This window comes from Danio rerio, chromosome 14 (genome assembly GCF_049306965.1).
Source record: "Danio rerio strain Tuebingen ecotype United States chromosome 14, GRCz12tu, whole genome shotgun sequence".
NCBI lineage: Eukaryota > Metazoa > Chordata > Actinopteri > Cypriniformes > Danionidae > Danio > Danio rerio.
Genome location: NC_133189.1, coordinates 16944579 through 16965869, shown reverse-complemented (window position 1 = coordinate 16965869; position 21291 = coordinate 16944579). Strand labels below are relative to the sequence as shown.

Here is a 21291-nt window from a genome sequence, read left to right as displayed (position 1 = left end):
GGGCACTTTTCCCCAAACCAGTAGTTCCCCAGCTCATTCAGATTTCTACGGTTGTGTTCAAAGTAAAGTAAATATAGCCTTTTGAAAGTGATGCTTCAAATAATGTTTGCATACACTACAAAGGTATGTAAATAGGAAAAATGTTATAATGATAAGTAGAAAAGAAAACTCCACAAGGAGTCATTTCTAGTTAATTGAGTCATACACAACACTTTTTTTATTTAAAATATATTGTTTCTTATTCACATTGCTTTATATAATTTTGCATAAAGCCATGTCTTTTGATTATTTTGTATAATTTATATATACGTGTGTCTGTCTATGCATTTAAAGACAAATTCGTTGAACTTAAGGACTAATCGTGTAGATAAATCTAATTTTGATATGGACTTATTGCGATTTCTGCCTGATCACTCGAGCAGCGCTGCTGAGACCGGAAGTTTTTCTGTCTTCACATGACAAATTCCGGTTGGCAAAATTTGAACGTTGTTTTCCATCCACACACATCGTAGTTTACTCGCTGATGGTTTAAAGCTCTGGCTATTTTGATGTCGGGCGCGATACGCCAACATTGTTAAAGAGGTAACGTTACTTTGAACGAGCAAATCAGGTATATGAGTTGAAGACATCTTTCCGTTAGTTGTCTTTTGCGTTTGTCACATGGCCAATTGTTTAGAGAAGTACCATAGATGTCGCAGACACTTGTAATGCATAGAATGTGTTAGATTAGAATAGTCCATTAATTGTTTTTATTAGGCATGTGTATTTATTATTTGATTTTAGAGATATATAACGTTACATCCTCATGAGGAATGGACGTCTAGTTGCTGCGTGTCAGTCATTGGTCAGTAACGTTACCTACAGTTATTGAGGTAAAGTTGTTTTTATACTCGCAAATTTGTTCATTCTTGAGCAGGGACAACATGGCATGGTTTCTATATTGTCAACCACGCTACATTTTCATTCTGAAGTCGCATGCAAGTAAACTTATCGCAAACAGCGCTATTTAATATTTATCAGCACTGTAAACAATGTTGTTTCTTGGTAGTCATTAGCTGATAATATGAGTTTCTTATTTAAATTTGCAAAGCATATTTTTCTGAAATTATATTATTAATGTAAAACTGAATGTGCAAATTTAAAAACAACTTTACCTCAATATTTGACGTAAATGTGTATACAGTCAACCTAAGGTTAAATTAGGGCTGTACAATACATAGTTTCAGCATCGATATCGTAATGTGCACATAAACAAGTTTATCGTTTTCTTTTGTTTTTAAGACCAATGACTGTAATAATTTCAAAGCCAGTTTAAAATATACAGGCACAAGAAAGACATTATAAAATATGTAGCATGTTGAAGTAATATTAATAGTTTTTATGCATATATTAGATAAAGACTATACGATGCTATTCTACATTTGTTTATTCAATTTGTTTACCTGAATACTGCTAGACTTTCAGACAACTGTAAAATACTGTTTATTTCATTTGTATCACTGCTCTGCAGTATTTAACAGTACTTGTGATTGGTTGATTATATTTTATGCAGATCCATTCAACATAATTTGAATTCTTTTCAAATAAGCTATTCTTTTCAAGTAGTTAAATTATACTCTATATCGCAAAAAAAAAAAAAAAAAAAAAAACGTAATGTCAATTGTTAACCAATATCAAGCAGCCCGTAAACAAAATACATACTTAAATATTGATTATAAAACATACTTGTTGATTAAATGTTATTAATCTAGTTTAAATCAAACAATTTGATCACATTGTTCCATGGCTTTATTTATGTGAATTGCTTAGGATCGGTAGTTTTCCGAAGCAACGATGGATCCTGGTACTTTATCACTATTTCAGAGAGTCTCCACAAAGCTGGGATGGGACAGAGATGGTGGTCTTGATGACGCTGAGGAGAAGGTGTAGTACTTCTAATTAACATACACTGTAATTGCATAACAACCCATCTCATGACATCTCATCACAACTTGTCCCTTAAACGTCTCTTTCAGTTAAGGAAGAGCCTGAAGAAGACCAGACGTCCAGCTTTGGCCAGTTCTGATTCAAGCACAGGTCCAGCACAGAGACTGGAGCTGTCCGACTCTGACAACTCCTCAGGAAAAGAGAACCGGTCTCAAGAGGAACACATACTGTTGACTTCAGATGATGAAGACTTTGAGAAGTGTATGTTTGGTTTGTGAATCTTTTTATGTCCATACATGGACTCCTGCTATATGACTTTGTAATAATAAATATTATAATAATAAATATTTCTTTTTCATTTTTCAGTTCTTGCTTCAAAGGCTACTCCAAAATCTACATTTAAACAGTCTGCTTCATCTGCTCAGAAACCAAGGTGAGAATTGTGGGAACACACTTTATAATCTAGCTATTATATCATACATTTTATTAGCCGTTATACAAACTTTAGGGAACTTTATTTACAAGTTTTATCTATTTATTTATTCATAAAATGCGTGCTTATACACTTTTGCTGCAAGGATATCATTTTTAGGTGCCGGTTCTTGATAATTTTGTCAATTTTTTTTTGTTTAAATATTTAAACTGAATTTATCAAAAAGTAAGGGTCTGTATTTAAAAAATCCTAAACATTTTTGTTAAAAAATAATGAAAGTACATCACATTACATTACTGCTGTTATTTTGATGTTCACTATTAAATAAGTGGTTTGTAAGTGACTTTAGAATGAGAAGTGCTTCATACCTTAACAGCACGTAAAAGGGTCCATCTATGACAGAACTAACAGTACGAGTGAAGGTTAAATGCATGTAAGCCTTTTCAGCACATGTGAAAAGAAATATTTCTACTTGTTAAAATGTATTTTGATTTGTTTCCAGCTCCAAATTTAATCTGATTCAAATTTATAATTATTTAAATTTACATTCATCCAATTCAAGCGGATTACCTTATAGGTTGTGATTTGGTCTAATTTAGATTGAGTACCCTAATAAATCCTTATTTTCAGTTAATGGTTCATCGTTTACCCAAAGCCGCTTAGAGTCTGTATGCTGGACAGAGTCGTCTGCTCACGGACACATCCTCGCCAGTTCTGGTTCTTAGACAGAGGATATAATTGTAAACTAATTTCCTTTAAGTAATATTAGGCCGTGCCATGCTTGCTCATACATAAAGAAAGTTTTTTTTAGCCACTAGATTATATCATACTATGTCAGTCATTGTCAGAAATCAACAGGTCTCTAATGCTGTGCCTATGCTCTATCCATTGAGCCTGAATGTATGACTAATCCTGGTCGCAGACTGCGGAAACATCATTTAAATCTAGTAGATTGTTTAGGCTGATTTCAGGAGATGTTAAACAAGAATTTGACATTTATTTGTCAGGTAAAGACTTTCCAATCTGATTCACATAATTAAACAAAATAAGCCAATTTCAATTGAACAACATCAGTTACTCAAAAATACAACACAGAGTTAGAGATTAATACCTGGCCATGTAGAAATTCATTGCAGCAAATAAGTCCTGATGTGCATCAACAATAAATTGCATGAAATTAAAATAATGAAATAAAAGACATTTATCAGATTATAATTTTGAGACCAGGCATGATCAGACGATCTATACCAGGTGTCGAATTGGACATTCTAGGTTGGCACTTTTATTTTTATTGAATAACGAAGAATCACCTAAATGTAATTACTGCCAGGCTTCTCTTTCCATAAAAAATATTTTATTGGAATGTAGACATTTAAATTCCGTTAGTCAAAACTTCTATAAGGAGAGTACTTTGGACATTTAATAGAAGTGAAAAATTATATTAAACTTTGAATATATTTTTGTGTGAATTTTATCTATTTATATTTTATATATTTTTCTAAGTAACATTTTTTTTTAGTGTAGTACGAATTTGTTTTTATCATGTAATATCTTATGTATATCAATTTTGCCACAAAATAGCCATAAATTGCTAATGTGGCAATAAATAAATTATAAATAAATAAAAGTCCTGATGCAGAGCTCAGAGACTTATACACTGGCTACAAAATCCCCTAGACATTTCTGCACCTTTCGCCTAAATCAGGGGTGTCCTAACTCGGTCCTGGAGGGCTGGTGTCCTGGAGAGTTTAGCTTCAACCCTAATCAAACACACCTGAACTAGCTAATCAAGCGCTTGGATATACTAGTAACTTCCTGGCAGATGTGTAGAAGCAAGTTGGAGATTAATTTTCCAGGACATCGGCCCTCAAGGAACGAGTTTGGACGCCCCTGGCCTAAACACTCAAATCTCCATAAATTCGAGACAATAAAAGCTTCACCATGACTCTTGCCTGATCATGAGTTGATGTGAAGACAATTTTCCTAGGAGTGGAGCATCTGGCAAAGATCTTATCAAAGTCAAAACCCAAATTAACTGATATAAGGGGGATTGTAAAATATTTTAATAAAATTAAGGCCACTTTACCTATCACACAGAGACATTTCAAATTACACCAGACATAAATATAGAGCCACAAGATACACCATATTAAAACTTGGACATTCTGTGTGGAGCTGCTCTGGTGGAGAAGGTAAAATCCAGGGCAAAGAGGGATGCTCAGGATGCATGATCGAGACAACCTAAACAACTGGTTTCCTAGCTAATCTTCTTTTCAGATAAGAAAGTTTATTGTTTTAGTGCCTGACCATTCTCGTAGTCCTGTCTCATGTGGATTTCCATAACAGTTTTCAAGGTTTAATATTATGGAGAGATGTAGCCATCCTTACACACGCATTAATACTATTGCTTTTTTTGTTTGCTAAATATCATTATCCAGGCAGTAGAACTTGTGCTACAGTATATGGTGAAATATAGTAACTGAAAATGTGAAGTGAAATATCTAAATTTCTCTTTTGTTTTAGAGAACCAGTTCCAGTTCTGTCTTCAGAAAGTGATAATGAATTTGAATTGTGTAAGTTCATTCAACTGCTTTCACTTTATATTCCTCATTTTGATCATTTCACGATGAATTGTTTTTAAACCAAAATCTCGATTTGAAAAGGTGCAATTTTCAAACCGCAAAAGCTGCCATTATTTCGATTATTACTATGGCGAGGGAGGCGAGCGCGATAAATTAAAACGATCCAACTAACGTTACTTAAAAAGCAGACAACTGTTACAGCAGAACCCACAAGCCCCTATTTCACTACTCTGGAGAAAATGAAATCTGTAAACTCCATCTCTGCTATCCTTCTCTCACTCTCTCCCCCTTTGGACCTTTGACCTGTTTACATGAGGTGACGTTTCATCTCCTCTCTCGAATAATTCATCTCCTCAGCGAATAATTTATTATATATTTTTTTGTAGATCCACACACACAAGCTTGCCTGCAGAGCAAGTTTTCTCCACCGCATCTATCATAGATCAGCTGTGATAACTGCATAATAGCTCGCGGCCATTTATTTGTATCATCGTTACTCATCGATGAATAACGCCAGAGCCACAGGTGTTTAGGTACTCGTTCGACAACGTTCAAAAATGAATATTTACATTTATTTATTTGCTATAAGTTCTCGTGTTGTTCTGTGCCTGTACTTGAGTTTTGTTTGATAAGTTCAAAATTAGTGTTTTCTTTGAGCAGTTCATATATCTGACTGCTTATGTTGAACAAAATCGATTACAATTAAAATATAAATATAAATGTATTTAAAGTTATACATTTTAATACAATAATTCTTGTGCTGTGAAGTAAAATCTAAAATTGTAATCTATTACAATCTAAATGTAAACATTTTATATATCTATTTATAATTTGTTTTAAAACACTGTAGTTATTTTTGAATTATGTCATGACGACTGACAACTTTTTTGGAAAAAAATGATTTTAAATAAACAGTAACATAGTGTAGCGTACTTTGTGATTATGTTCGGTCTTTCTTTGGTGCTTTTAAAACCACCACATCAAACCTGCAGCTCTTTTATGAATTTATAGTAAATCATATTTTTTGTTGCAAAATGCAATTTTTATCAGATAAATCGCAGTTAGATTTTTTTTCTCCAAATCTTGCAGCCCTACTTAACAATTTGTATTTTTATTTCCAGTTTTAAACAGAGTGAAAACACCAAAGGCTAAAGTCCAACCGCAGTCTATGAGCAGCAGTGATGAAAGGTCAGTGTAACAGATCTTGCTGTAAGCTAGTTTTTGTAGTATATTATCATGACATTATCTGATATCATTAATCATTAATTCTATTGTTCTTCCCCAAGTTTGAAACACTTCATAGTGGACAGCATGTCATCTGATGATGATTTTGTCACTGAGAAGAAGCCTTCCATTTATAAAGGTATGTTTTTCTTTAAGTGTTTTATATCACCATAAAATTAAAATTGACATTTCGCATTATTTTAGGACGTATTGCTGTTGTATTAGAAATTATTTACTCATTCACACTTTTAGTTCGCACACTTTAATCGGAAGAACTCCCGATCTTTGACTCTGATTAATGTCACTCACTACAATCATGCAGTCAGTTCTTAAAATTAGGTTTTGACAATCACAATGAAGAACAAAAACCTTAAATCTTCTTTGTTCATGCCATTTTAAAACTTAAAATCTAAGCATAAATAAGTATGTATGAATGTATACATGCAGCATTCTCAAAATATATACCACACTGAACTGAGCTAAACTGAACTTAACTCTAAAAACTGAACTGACACTATTTCAATTTACCATGATCTTCTTTGTGAAGCTGCTTTGACACAATTTACATTGTAAAAGCACTGTACAAATAAAGGTGAATTGAACTGAATTTCGAAATTTTGCAGTTCTGATATATTTCAGATTTACTTTCCATACTTGGTCATCCTAATCTTTTAATAACTTATTATTTGAATGAATCAGTTAATCCATTTCTCAAAAATGATCTGAGCAAGTCATGTACGAATCATATTTCTTTTAACGGATAGTAAACAGAAAAAAAAGTAAAAATACTCCATATTTACACACTCCAGGGTTTCTGCAGGGTCTTAGAAAGTCTTAAATCTCAAAAGCTAAATTTTAGGCCTCAAAGTCTTAAATCTGCTGAAATATTGTTTTGTATGTCTTAAATCTCTTTTTAACAAGTCTTAATTTTCCTTTTTTCATGTATTGCTACCCAATCTGTCCACAACTACCCAATCTGACACCCATACAATCACCAACAATCCATCTCAATAAACCTTTACATTTTTTTAAAATAGCATTTAATTACTTTCCTTACTGTAACATTTGCATAAAAATTCACCATTTATTTATTGCTGAGGATACTGTCCTGACCTATGTTTTTTATTAAATTATTTTTATTGTAGACTGAAGTTATTCACAGCTAATGTTTTGTTCTGTTCTTGTTAAGGGTTATAGTAGGTCTGTAACGATACACCAAACCCACGAATCGATTCGTATCACGATTTTTGACCCACGATTCGATTCGTATCACGATTTTTTTTTTCGTGTGGGGTGGGGAAAAAAAGATTTTTAAAAATATTTTTTTATAAAATAGAATTATATCATTTTTGTCTTCTTTGTAACAAAATACTTTTGAAAAACCAAACAGAACTAAACTCCATTTTGTAGATGGTTCAAGCATGTTAAAAATTCTTTTTCAATCAAGTTCTCTTACATAGAAAAAGTAAATTAAATGGCTACTAGGGATGCTCATTTCGGTTAATTTTGCTAACAGACAACCGCCGCTCATTAATCGGTTATTATAATAACGGTTAACTGGTCAGATTACTATTAATTTTATATTAAACAAATTGACGTGTCTATTTTGTGTCTGACACATTAAATATTGCATTTTAAAATAGGCTACTGATTTATTTTTAAATGCTAGCATATTAATAACAGAATAGAACAAAAGAGCATCTTCACGCACCTGCAGTGTTTAGCACAGAAGAGCAGAATAATTTAAATAAAATGAATAAAATAAATAGGACTGCCCTAAATTATTTTCATTTACATAATTAATTTATTTCATTTAATTAATTACAAAACGAAAATACTGACTGATTCTTTTTAACAACCGGCATAGGCTGTTTTTTTCCAATCACGTTTTTTCTTCCGTCAAATAAAAATTTGACAGACTTCCTCAAATTGCCACTCCACGGAAAAAATACGCATTTATTTAATGCCCCGCTGTTATTATTATTATAACAAAACCTTTTACATTTTAATAGAAATCATTATTTTAAAGAATAAGTCCTGATGGTTTCCTCTCTCTCCCTCGCGGTTCAAGTGCGCGTGCTGCATGATGAAAAGACAACAACGCACGCATATGTAGACTTTTTGTAAACAGTTTTGTTGTTTAAATATGCTATTGCATTAATGTGCATACATGCTTTATAATCCGAAAACAAGGCGCATCTCACTGCCTTTATGTTGACAAGGAAAAAAGAAGAGAAGAGGCGCGGTCCTCTTATGAAACGACTGAATCAGCTGGGTATCGATTGTGCATAAGTGTTGCTGTCTGTGTTGTTACAATTGTAATATTTAATGCTATTGTTATATTCAAGATTTGTACATTCATACAGCTCTGGATAACTTAAAACAGCGATTAGACCTTCAGAGCGGCATTATGCGTCCTGAAGTAAAGCGAAATGGCTATAAACTCCAGCAAGATAGAGTGATTATAACCAGAGTCATATACCTTTATCTATAAATAAAGTATAACTATAGAAACTGTCTTCATCTTAACTGAAAGCTTCGTCCTGTTTCCTGGCCTCAAGCATCGCGCTGTCAGTCAGCACGTAACGTTAACTATCAAAGGTTCAAACAGAAAGCGCACAGCAAGGTTACAGAAAAGTTTCCTCTGCAGAGGAGTCGGGGCATCTGGTGAACGCCCATCCCTCTCTGCGCAGCCACATTAACAACAATGCTTTGACAGCACTGGCAATGTTTCTGCTGTTGTCTGTTGTCAAGAGGGGTTAAGTTGGTTTTGTTTTTGATATTCCTGACACATTCAGACAGACCCTTACTAAGAGCTCCGTGCGAGCTCTCCCGGTTAAACGCTAATTGCGAGGGCTTAAACGGAGCAGTGCTCGTAATGTCGAGCGGAAAAAAGTGTTTCCTCACGTTCTTCTTCAACTAGCTCAACTTTTGCAGGCACGCGTGACGTTATTGGAAAGGTATCACGGGGTGTGTCGCGATTCTCCCTTATCACACCGCGACACAGGATCGTAGATCTGAGTGTCGCGATTTCGATTTTATATCGTGTATCGTTACAGCCCTAGGTTATAGGGTTTGTGAATGGATATATTAAAATATTATAATTGTATTATTAAATGCATTAAATTTGAATCATTTTTTGATAGAGTAAGTGAAAGTCTTTTCTAACTGGGATAGTCTTAGCATTTAGCCCTGTACACGTCTTAAATTTAACTTGATGAAACCTTGGTGAAATGGGAAACTATTGCCTTCCATAGTAGGAAAACAAATAATATGGAAGTAAATGGTTACTTGTTTCCAACATTTTTCAAAATAAAATGACATTTACGCGAATCCTATAATTTCTCTGGTCAGAATAATTAATTGCTATTTGTTGGAAAATCTTTTTACACTACTCAATAAGTGGCAATTGAGCATGTTCAGTCTGTTGAAAGCATCTACTAATCTAACAAACTCTGACAGTCTTGTTTGTTGGCGTTCGTCTGTGCGGTGTAAATTAGCCTTAAGGAGTTCTTTTGTTTCTGCACAGGGAAAGCCAAAACTGTTAAAACTCCTAAATCCGTTCAGAAGACCAAGAAACCAGCTCCATCGCTTTGCAATTCTCCCGTCTTCCTAAGTGACAGTGATGACGACTGTAATATTGTTATCAAGAGCACTTGGAGGACCAGACACAGCCGACCACCATCTGATGAACATCAAGCCACAAGTAAAGACAGAGAGGAGACTGAAAAGCCTCGTGTGCCTCAACCAACAATCACCGTGAAGTCCCACACCAGTCGAGATGACACGTGCAGCTCCGAGGAAGAGTTCCAGTCATTATTGGACAGAGTCAGGCAGAATCTAGGTGGGAGAACAAGTGCGAGCCCAATGCCCTCTGCAGGTACAGCTCACATTACTATAGTTTTCGTTCGGTTTGTAGTTCTAAATGTGGTTTATATTGTTTGCTTGTTAACATGAATGGCACTGGATTTTATAACAAAGAGCAAGCAAATTTTTATTCTTGGCTTTAATCAGTGATGACTGAGCTTGAGAATTTTTCAGTGGAGAAAGTCGGATGAAAACATTCAAGGTCAGCTGGTCACAGTAACTGTTTTCATCCACCTGTTTTATGTACATTTAAAAAAAAAAAAAACAGCTCAACTCAACTTTTTAAAATGAGCCTAAAAACTTAAAGCACACTGTTGTGTTGAGTTGGATAAAGTTTTTACCTGATAAAAAATGTACAAACTTTTATGGAACCACATTTACTGAATAAATTCCAGCATGCGCATCAAAAAAGTCATGCAATTATAGGCACAGGTTATATACTGTCCATTAGCAGTGTTGGGCAAAAAAGCGTTACCAGTAATTGTTGACAGTAACTAATGTTGTAACGCATTACTTTTAAAATATAGTAACTTGTTATCGTTACAATATGATGCGTTTGTCTGTTACTTGGTAAGTTAATGCATTTTTATTGCAGTCTAGCTGTAAATCTGTAAATCTTCCTGTTTACTGCGGCGACACTGTGGGATTAGTAGATGTCAATCAACAACTGTAAAGAAGATGTCTGTATTAGACGTCAGGATGGACAAAAGTCAAACGAAAGCAGAGACTGAATGCTCGTGTGGTACACAAAGTGTGTGGGTGAGAGAGACCGTGCGCACAAGAGAGATCAAGTGTGCTTGTGAGAGAGAACGATTGCCTGCAAGATAGACCGAGACTATTAACGTAATATTATTAATTATTATTACTAATAAGGATGCACCGATATGGATTTTTTGGCCGATATTGGTGACCAATAACTCTTAAGATTTGAAGCCTGATAGCTGTTATACCATTGCCGAGAAATAGAAATATTTCAAAACGTTATATTTTTATACAGTGAACAACTGATTTTAATTTAAAAACTTCATAAAAGTTTGAACTGATCTTATGAACTGAATTGCCTGCTTAAAGCAAAAAAAGCTATAATTTCAAAATTGCAAGGTGATTATATAGATCTATATTTATGATTTTATAGCATGCCAAAAATAAATAATTTTCCTTTTTTTCACGTAGCAAATTAACATGCAACTTGACTGTTGTATAACAATAATAGGTTAAATAACAAAATGGCACTTAATTAACAAACAAGTTTAATAAATATGTCTTAAGTAAAATGAAAATGAAAGAACTAAGAACTGAAACCAGCTTAAATAGAACGTGTTACAGCAATGTACAGAAATATACAACGTCTGAAAAAGTGTTTTAAGAGGTGTTTTGACAGTTCAGAGCCACCATAAAAGCGAAAAGCTAAATACAGATAGTATCATTTTAGAAAATGCGACATAAATTCGTCCTATTTGGCGTTTTAGATTATTTTGAACAAATGTAGGTGCTGGAGACAACACTTCTATGTTCGTTCTTGCTCTCAATTGCGGGAATCGATGAAAGGTTTATGATAAACTACTGTGAGTTTAAAACTAACTGAAGGAGCAGTGTGACAAAGCAAAGTCAGATTTGTCCTTAAGTCAGATTTTGATACAACACCTGAGTTTCACCAATTGATAATTCAGATTACTTTCATTTATTTATTTCATAAAGGTTTAATGTTTGTTGTATATTGTTGCTAGTTTTTATACTCAAGCTTTGAAGGAACATGTTTGAGGGTTAAATACTACAACTTTGATGCTGAAGCAACTTTAGTTTTTTTTTTTTTTCTGAATATATTATTCAGCTGGTTTATCACCTTGTGATATATTTTTATTTTTGTGCTGCTGGTCTGACTTAAAGTTATTTTTAAACACTAATTTAAGTCCGATTTGTTTTTTTCAGTTGTGAGAATGCAACAGTGACATTATAAGGGCATTAATGGGAGCATTAAAAATATTCTGTGGAAAAGTAACTCAAATTACTTTTCACAGTAATGCAATAAAGTAATTAAGTTACTTTTTGAGTGAAGTAACTGTAACTAGTTACTATTTTTCAGTAATAAATGAATAAAATGTTATCAATTTGTGAAGGTATCTTGTAAATTATACCATGACCACTATATGGCTTCAAATCAAAACTACACATTTTTATGTTTATAAACAATTTCTCAAATTATGTGCCTGAATGTGCCAAAACAAGCAGTAATAAAAATAAAAGAAATAAAGGATCCGTAGGCTCATTATAGTTTTTTTCTGTTTACATTCATTCTCTCTAACTAGAACCCAAACCACAACGTCCTTGTTTGTCGACACCATCTGCTACTGGTAGAAAAACTGGGAGCCAAGTACCAGTTAAAGATTCTCCTGTAATCCACACGCCAGTGCAGCAGATGCCCAGCAGCAGACCAGTTCTGAGCCATACTGAGCCCAGAGCACTGCCCAACAGCAGGTACTGCTAACCATCAAACTTTAAATAGAAATTTTTCATGTGTATAATATTTTTCAAGTGTTTATTATAAATATAATTTTTGGTAAAATGGGACCACATAACAATTCTCAGTTTTTTTTCTGGATGTATTTAGTATTGAGGTTCAGTGAATGCTAATATTTAAGTGTTTAAATTTTAATATTTGTATAAAGTGTGAAGTTTCTCCCAAATTTCAAATTAGATTTAATGATGGGTCATTTACTTTTTTCAATTTGTCCAGATATGTTCATATGTTTTGATTTGAAAATCAGGGTTATCTGCAAAGACTACTGAAAATTTCTAACAGGAGGGTTGGCAATTGCACCAAATCTTATTTTTTTCCCTTTCTGAAGTTTAAAGATTGGTATTACATTATCTAAAAATGAATATGTCTGAAAGCATAACGGGATCTACCATTGAACAACTTTATTTTCATTCAATAACAAAGATGAATTAATAGATTTGTGTTTTTTATTGTTTGTTAAATACATGAACTAATGCTGCCTTATGGTGAATTGTCACTCAACTGTGGATTATGGTTATGTTCTTGTCAGGGTGGTTGTGTGTAAAACTCCCGGCTGCTTCCTCCAGTCTCTGTCAGCACCTGGGTCAGTGTACTGCCGGAGTTTCAAACAGAACAAAGACGAACTCACCAGCAAACTTTACCAGCTCTACAACACGAGTGTGTTCGACAGTCAGGTACATACTGTATGAAAACCTGCCATTCATTTTTTTATTGTGGTGTTTGCAGACATTACTATTTGTATTGTTTGTGGATAGAAGTCTGTTTAAGCCCACACTATTTGTATAAAATGAACATCCACGTTGTATGAGAAGATAGGTTGTTGTTGTGTTTTTTTATTTATTTTTATTTTTTGTCATCCTCAATGCATTTTATTGCACAATAGGATCTGTTATGGTAGGGATGTTTAGATCCAATCACATGATCAAAATTCAGGCCTGATCACACAGTTTCAGACTTGAATCAGACATTATATGTGTGTGTATATATGTATGTATATATAAATATATGTATATATATATATATATATATATATATATATATATATATGTATATATATAAATATATATATATATATATATATATATATATATATATATATATATATATATATATATATGTATATAAATATATATATATATATATATATATATATATATATATATATATATATATATATATATGTATATATATATATATATATATATATATATATATATATATATATATATATATATATATATATATATATATATATATATATATATATAAAATTTAAAAAAAAAAAAAAAAATATATATATATATATATATATATATATATATATATATATATATGTATATAAATATATATATATATATATATATATATATATATATATATATATATAAATTAAAAAAAAAAAAAAATTATATATATATATATATAAATATATAAATATATATATATATATATATATATATATATATATATATATATATATGTATATAAATAAATATATATATATATATATATATATATATATATATATATATATATATATATATATATATATATATATATATATATAAATAAAAAAAAAATATATATATATATATATATATATATATATATATATATATATATATATATATATATATATATATATATATGAAGTGGCACAGAGTTAGACCTCTTTCTTGACTTCACATAGAAAGAGAAATGCGTGCAGCATGACATCACTTGATTGCATATACGCTATTGGTTAAATGGTTATATGCCAGTGTTAGGCAAAGTAGAACATGGGAGCAGCTTGAAGCAGAAAGTGCGAGTATGGCCGTACTCGCACTAGGTAGAGTTGCCTCGAACCGGGCCAAAGCAGGCTTGTCTCCCCTCCCGTCTCCCCCGACGGCCCGCGCTCACACCACAAACGAGCTTTGGCACGCTTACGTCATCGCTGCTGGGCTGTTCAGTGAGAAGCGCTCTCTCACTCAGCAGCACAGTGGAGATTTCTCTAGTTATATAGTTTTAGTCGTTTGATATGCGGTCAAATATTTCGCCAAACAGTCCTTAGGGATGCGGGGACACGCAGTCAGATATTTTGCCGTACAGATCCGCCACTTTTGGCGCTCATAAACAATCATAAAGCTCTCGTGCTGCAGGAATGAGGAGGTCTGCTGAAGGCGCGCAGCTGTCGTGAAGTGAGGAGTTTGCGTCTTTAATAAACGACGGCAGTTTGCGTTCACTGAACAGTAATGATTAATAAATCTATATGAAACAGTCCCTTAAAAGTCACGTCTCGCTTTCAGTTTCGGGCTTTAGCGCGTTTTGCACTCACACACAAGCGTACCGCGCCAAAGCCCAAGTGATCCGCGCTCAGGCACACCTCTTCCAACTGGGACAGGGCCGGCCAAGTGAACCGTGCTTGAGCCCGATTCGGCGCACTCACACTTCTCAAACGATCCGGGAAACGGGCCTGGGCACGGTACGGATGGCATAGTGTGAGTAGGCCCTATGTCTGTGGTCTGGAGTTATTATAAAGTTGATGATGACAAAATTGCCATTGCTAAAATACTGAGATATGAACACTTGGTATTGCAAGAGATGAAAAGGAAAAGGCTACATTTAACACAACAAACCTGAAAAGACACCTCAAAAACAAATGTAGAACCTCGATTTGATATGCTGTCTTACCACTATTTCACAGAGAAAGCTCTGCCAGCCCTTTAGAAGAAGATTTCTGACAAACCACTTGTCCTGTTTTAAGGTGTACCCCATGTTTTGTTCACCACAGACATACAAAGTTTGTCTGTACTGTAACTCCCATGTCTTTACCAAGCCTTTATTTATTATAGAAGTATCGGATTGGGTTTTTGTGTCGGTAGATACTCAAAATCAAATGACTCTGACTCGAGGGCAAAAAAAACACTGATCGGGACATCCCTAGTTTTTGGTGACTAGCACGAACAACAGATTTGATTTCAAATAAACGTGTGTAAGTATATGTCATTTTTGTATTTGCATAGCAAGAGCAGGGGTCTTGCATCCTTGTTACCGTTTCTTTTCCCAAGTGTGTTTTTTCATGCCCCAAAAGGAAGTAATTAAGTTAAAAAGAGGTGGTTGGATGTTCTGCATTTATTATTTTATTATAAACTTTAGCATTATTATTTATTAACTGTAAGAATGACATAATAATTCATCATAAATTAACTGTATTAACTGCACCTAAAAGATAAAAAGAGACTATTGTACCAGCATTACAGAATCTTATTGAATAAGGAGAAAATTAGAATTCACGTCAATGTGCGTTTTTGTGACTCAGTGGGACAAAATGACATTTACAAATAAAAAATTACATTTTAATAGGATTAAAATCCTATTAGATTTGTTGGTGTCTGTACTTGCCTGTTTCTTGTCATCAAACATGTCGGTGTTCTCTGCGCACAGCCAGAGTTTTAAAGCCGACTATAAACTTCCGGTGAAAGCCTAATGTGACTATTTTCAATTTCAAAAGGTTGTTTTTGCAGCATCGATGTTGTAAGGCAATACTCAGTTAAATAGACTTGACCATTCAATTAGTTGTTTAAGCGTAAAACGATATGTAAGACCGTTGTAACCACTAGCGCCATCAGTAGCAACAGGCTAGCCCAGAAATTCCATCGGAAATACTGTGGTAAAATAAACTCATATTTTAAAGACATGGCGGGGGGGAAATGACTTTCTGAGACCATCTGAGACCCACTTCATATTGAACATCTAACAGGCAGTAAAGATTGCTGATTTTTAAAGAAATTAGATCTTAAACATGACAATTTTGCAATGGAAAGACAGTTTACCGGAAGCCGCCGGACTGCCTGGCTGAAAAACAAATTATTAAATTAAATTGTCCGTGTGCATATAGCCTATAAAACTTTTAACATTTTTAGCAGTGGATGTCGTTATAGTTGGGTAAACTTAGAACGCAGAGTACACCATTTTTTTTTTTACAATCCTATTTGCTCAATTAAAGAAAAACTCAATGATAGTGTTATCAAGACTTTCAGAAAAAGGAAAAAAAAATACCTGTAACCAGAAGAGAGAACAAGGTCAAATTCACTGTCCTGTAAACACCTCACATAAGTGGTAATTAGTTTTTGTGATTTATTGAATAGATTATGTAATATATACATAAATACATATAAATGTACATGAGTAAAAAAATGTTGAATGCTGATGTAAAAAGGGTCCATAGCCTAGTCGTTAAGTGCATCGACACATAGCACTGATGTGGTCATGGCGACACCAGTTCGATTGCTGGCTCAAGGTCCTTTTGCGATCCTTCCCCTCTTTCTCTTCTCCCTAAACATATACCTGTCTCCACCCTACTGTCCTATACTATGAAGGTGAAAAAAATTATTATAAAAAAAATAAATAAACATGCAAATTGTCAGTGGGATGGAAAAAAACGTTTCATGGTTCAAGATGCATTGTAATACAGTGTTAAAGTTCTGTAATGTTAGTCTAATGTTTCAGTTGGCTACTTGAGGTTTACACAGGGACTTTTATTAAAATTGTTTAAAAATCATGCATATTCTGAATTTCAACCCCCTCCACAGCTTCCTGTCGACATGTCTGTCACATGGAACAATAAGATGCGTAAGACTGCAGGATATTGCATCTCTGGTCAGGAGCGTGGCACTGGGAAACGATATGCCCGTATTGAGCTGTCTGTCAAAGTGTGCGACTCTGCAGGTAGGTGTCATTACAGTTTAAAAACTAAAATCATCTCTCGACACTTGGCAGCTAACACTAGTGTTTGCTCTTACAGATCGGTTACGGGATACTTTAATCCATGAAATGTGTCATGCGGCCACATGGCTCATAAACAATGTTCGTGATGGACACGGGCCCTTCTGGAGGCTTTATGCTCGTAAAGCAATGCTGGCTCATCCTGAGCTCCCGATGGTTTCCCGCTGCCACAGTTATGACATCAACTACAAGTTCCAGTATCAGTGTAACCGGTGTAAGAACACGTAAGTGTACAACTGTTTTTTTTTTTTTTCATTGAGTGTCAATGAATCTCAATTTTTACAATCGAAATCCAGTCATCACAGTAACAATCGTTGTATGTGAGAATATTGCATGAAAATTGCATGAAGGTGAAATCCTACTGAATTTAACAACATGTTCACACAAATTCACTGCTTTGTCCAAAACAAAGCTGTTTGGTTTGAAAATGTCTTCTGTGGGAGTTGTGTTTCATACATCGTTGTTGATAGGTGCTTTTAAAATTCTGCTTAGTGAATCTTGATAGCAATCTTTTTTTTTTAATGTTTTAATTATACATTGTAAAACATTACAACAATTTACAAAGACAAAAACATGTAACAAAATAAGCAAATACACTGAAGAGTATTTTGAGCAAATAATAATAATAAAAATAAATAAATAATAATAATAAATAAAAATAAGATAGTAAAAATAAATAGATAAATAAAATAAAAAACAACAACACTAGTGCAATCTTATATACATAAAAAAACAAGTCTACAATGTGTTGACCAGAAATAGTTTCCCATAAAAGCTGGGCATTAGGGGGTGGGGACTCAATCAGAAGAAGCAGGGTCAAGCTGAAGATTTTGGACATATTTGCGAAGGGGTTCCCACAATTTATTTAAAATAGTGCTAGTTTGGTGAAGAGAGTACCTATTTTTTTTTTAAATTTCATAAAATAAAAACATTTCTTATCCAACAAAAGTGAGGAGGAGGGTGAGGGCTCTTCCAGTTCAGAAGAATTAATCGCCTAGCCAGAAAAGTTATGAAGGCTACAAAGTCTACAAAATGAGAGGGTAAAGTAAGGTCGGGCGTAAGAACCCCAAATAAACCAATAATTGGACATGGTGGGATATCAACAGTGGTAATAGCTGATAGCGAGAGAAATATTTGTCTCCAAAAAGAAAGCAGGGAAGGACAGGACCAAAACATATGGAATAAAGTAGCTGTACCAGAATGACACCTGTCGCACTCAGGGTCTATAGACGGATTGATGCGAGCTAGCCTGCTCTTGGACCAATGAGCTCTATGCACTACCTTGCATTGTATTAGCCTGGGACGTGCACAGATTGAGGAGGAGTTAACCCTGTTCAAGACCGCTTTCCATGTCTCCACGGTAATTTCAATTCAGCAATCTTTTTTTTTTTTTTTTTAAAGGTGTGATTCAGAGTGTCCCTCAAAAAGTCAATTAGGATTTTATAACTTTAGAAATTCCAGGAGTTTGTTAAGAAGACACAATCTAATATTTCAGTATTCCATCCAAACAGTCACATCGTGTATTAGTAAATTATTATTATTAGAAAATATTTAGTTACTATTTAAATAAAAGATTATGACATAATTGGAAGGAGTGGAAAAAGGTGTCTGGTATGAGATATTGTTCTTGTATTTCTTATATGAATAGAAATAAGAGTAAGCAAATAAATAGCACTGGTTCTAAAATGGAACCTTGAGGTCCCACCAGTCATAATAAAATCAATAAAAATGATGATGAAAAGAATCAAATTTTAATAGAAAATATGTTATTTTGAAGATTAGAGTCAAGCTGTCTTAGAGCAGTTCCTTGGATGGCCACGTAATAGTTTAAACTTTCAATACTACGGTCAATCATATCAAAAGCTGAGCTAAGATTTGGCTGAACCTGGTAGCAACACCTAATAGAACATCTGTGTTGTGATTCTGTGATGTGACCTGATCTGAAACCAGAATAGAATGATGTTTACTAGTCAGACTGTAATTTATAATAGAAAGGATGTTTGGTGTAATAGTATCTATAAGCTATATTGGAAATAGTTTTCTTTTTCTAGTCCTTTATTTTAGTTAATGGTGTCTCTCTATATGATGTAATAAGACATAATAAAGACACTTTATATTTATTGGTATTAAATTAAAAGCACACTAGAGCAGTGTTATATATTTAGCCAAATGTTCGAAGAGTGTTCAAATCCAGACAAATAAACAATTTTATCGAGTGACACGCACTGTGTCCTGTTTTGTCATGCTAAAGACGTCATACACTCAATGTCTGGTTTTGTTTTATAGAAATGGGTAAACTCCAAAGATGCTTTAATATGTTTTGCATTTTATAGACTGCACAGAGCAGCCTTATATCAGAACTTTAAAATATCTTTATTATCATAAAACAGCGCTGCTCTTTCCCCATGTGACTAAGACCGGAAGAACTGGAAGTCCACAATTAGCAATTTCGTCTGTGGCCTTGTTTTATTTCAATTACATTCAGCCGCTGACGCTGCTTCATACTACCATGATAAGTCCCATAGGATGTAATGAAGACCACGACTCCCATGATTCCACATTTAGTCATGGCATCATTAAACTACGCCTTTGTTTGTTGTGAATATGCGCCCTCTAGTGGCAAAATATTGTGCCTTTAAGTATCTATGGTATTAAATTACATGCAATTTGTGTATAAATTTGACAGCATGTTTACACAGTAAAAATACATTAGTGTTTGCTAAAGCGATTGTCTATATTACTTGGGGTCAAACTTCTCCAGCTAATATCTCTAATTGTCTATGCTAATGTTGGTCACAGGATCGGGCGCCACTCTAAATCGTTGGACACCACAAAGTTTGTTTGTGCTTTATGCACCGGACAGCTGGTTTTGTTGACTCCCTCGAAGCCTCGGGCACCCACACCCTTCGCCACCTTTGTGAAAGAGAACTACGGCTCAACTAAACAAGAATTAACCGGCCAGAGTCATGCTGAGATCATGCGCAAACTCAGTGCCGACTTTGCCAGCAAGACTCGTCTCAGTCAAAGTTGATCTCCGTTTACACACACACACACACACACACACACACACACACACACACACACACACACACAAAAGTCCTAAATACCTCAAACCATCAAGACTTCTGCTGTTGCTTGAGTTCTGTTCATATGTAGCTTTAACTTACTGGTAATTGAACAGACGTTTATGACCATGTCAACCTCCATCAGACTTTTTATGATTAAACTAGTTTTATAATGTGAAATGACTTTATGGTTGGAGTCCATTTAAGCCTAATGATACGAGCCATGTTTAGATGTTCAATTACCTCCTTGTGAGTTTAACTATTTAAATTGACTGCCTTAAGGGATATGTATGTTTTTATCTTTATATTTTGTTTGTTTGAATGTTATTTTTTAAAAATAATAAACTGTTCTTTATTAAATCTACACAAATGGATGCTTTGTTTTTAAAGTAGTTGTTCACTTTTGCTGTATTTAAAAAAAGAAAATATTGTAGAAACTGTACTAACATTTAATATAAAAATTTAAATAAATTTTCCATTTGTGATGGTAAAACTTTTTTCAGTTTTCAGCAGCCATTACAATCTTTATGATCCATTGGAATTCATTCTGTAATGCTGATTTGCTGCTCAAGAAACATTTATAGATGTGGAAAAATAATTATAGCATAGATAAATAGACAGGCAGTAGGTAGTGCTGTCGTCTCACAGCAAGAAGGTAGCTGGTTCGAACCTTGGCTCAGTTGGCGTTTCTGTGAGGAGTTTGCATGTTCTCCCTGCGTTCGCGTGGGTTTCCTCCGGTTTCTCCGGTTTCCCCCACAGTCCAAAGAAATGCGGTACAGGTGAATTGGGTAGGCTAAATTGTCCGTAGTGTATGATTGTGTGTATGAATGAGTTTGTAGATGTTTCCCAGAGCTGGAAGGGCATCCGCTGCGTAAAAACGTGCTGGATAAGTTGGCGGTTCATTCCGCTGTG

The 21291-nt window shown here is 34.0% G+C and overlaps 1 protein-coding gene across 3 annotated transcripts; it reads left to right on the top strand.

Annotated features, from left to right (window-relative positions):
• Positions 1 to 471: 471 nt before the first annotated feature.
• Positions 472 to 20743, top strand: gcna (germ cell nuclear acidic peptidase). 3 transcript variants are annotated; one of them, NM_001013573.1, is given in 13 exon segments: positions 472 to 582; positions 1810 to 1923; positions 2016 to 2187; positions 2293 to 2359; positions 4883 to 4932; positions 6063 to 6129; positions 6228 to 6304; positions 9695 to 10045; positions 12339 to 12507; positions 13080 to 13224; positions 17122 to 17257; positions 17334 to 17538; positions 20114 to 20743. In NM_001013573.1, coding segments are annotated over 12 exon segments (1761 nt in total). In that variant the 5' UTR covers positions 472 to 582; positions 1810 to 1833; the 3' UTR covers positions 20346 to 20743.
• Positions 20744 to 21291: the final 548 nt, after the last annotated feature.

Excerpts from the sequence above, each read along its gene's own strand:
- gcna (XM_021481016.3), top strand. The coding sequence starts at position 1,834 with ATGGATCCTGGTACTTTATCACTATTTCAGAGAGTCTCCACAAAGCTG. Across the intron at positions 1,924-2,015 it reads TTGATGACGCTGAGGAGAAG|TTAAGGAAGAGCCTGAAGAA; the intron begins GTGTAGTACTTC and ends CGTCTCTTTCAG. Across the intron at positions 4,933-6,062 it reads TGATAATGAATTTGAATTGT|TTTTAAACAGAGTGAAAACA; the intron begins GTAAGTTCATTC and ends TTTTATTTCCAG.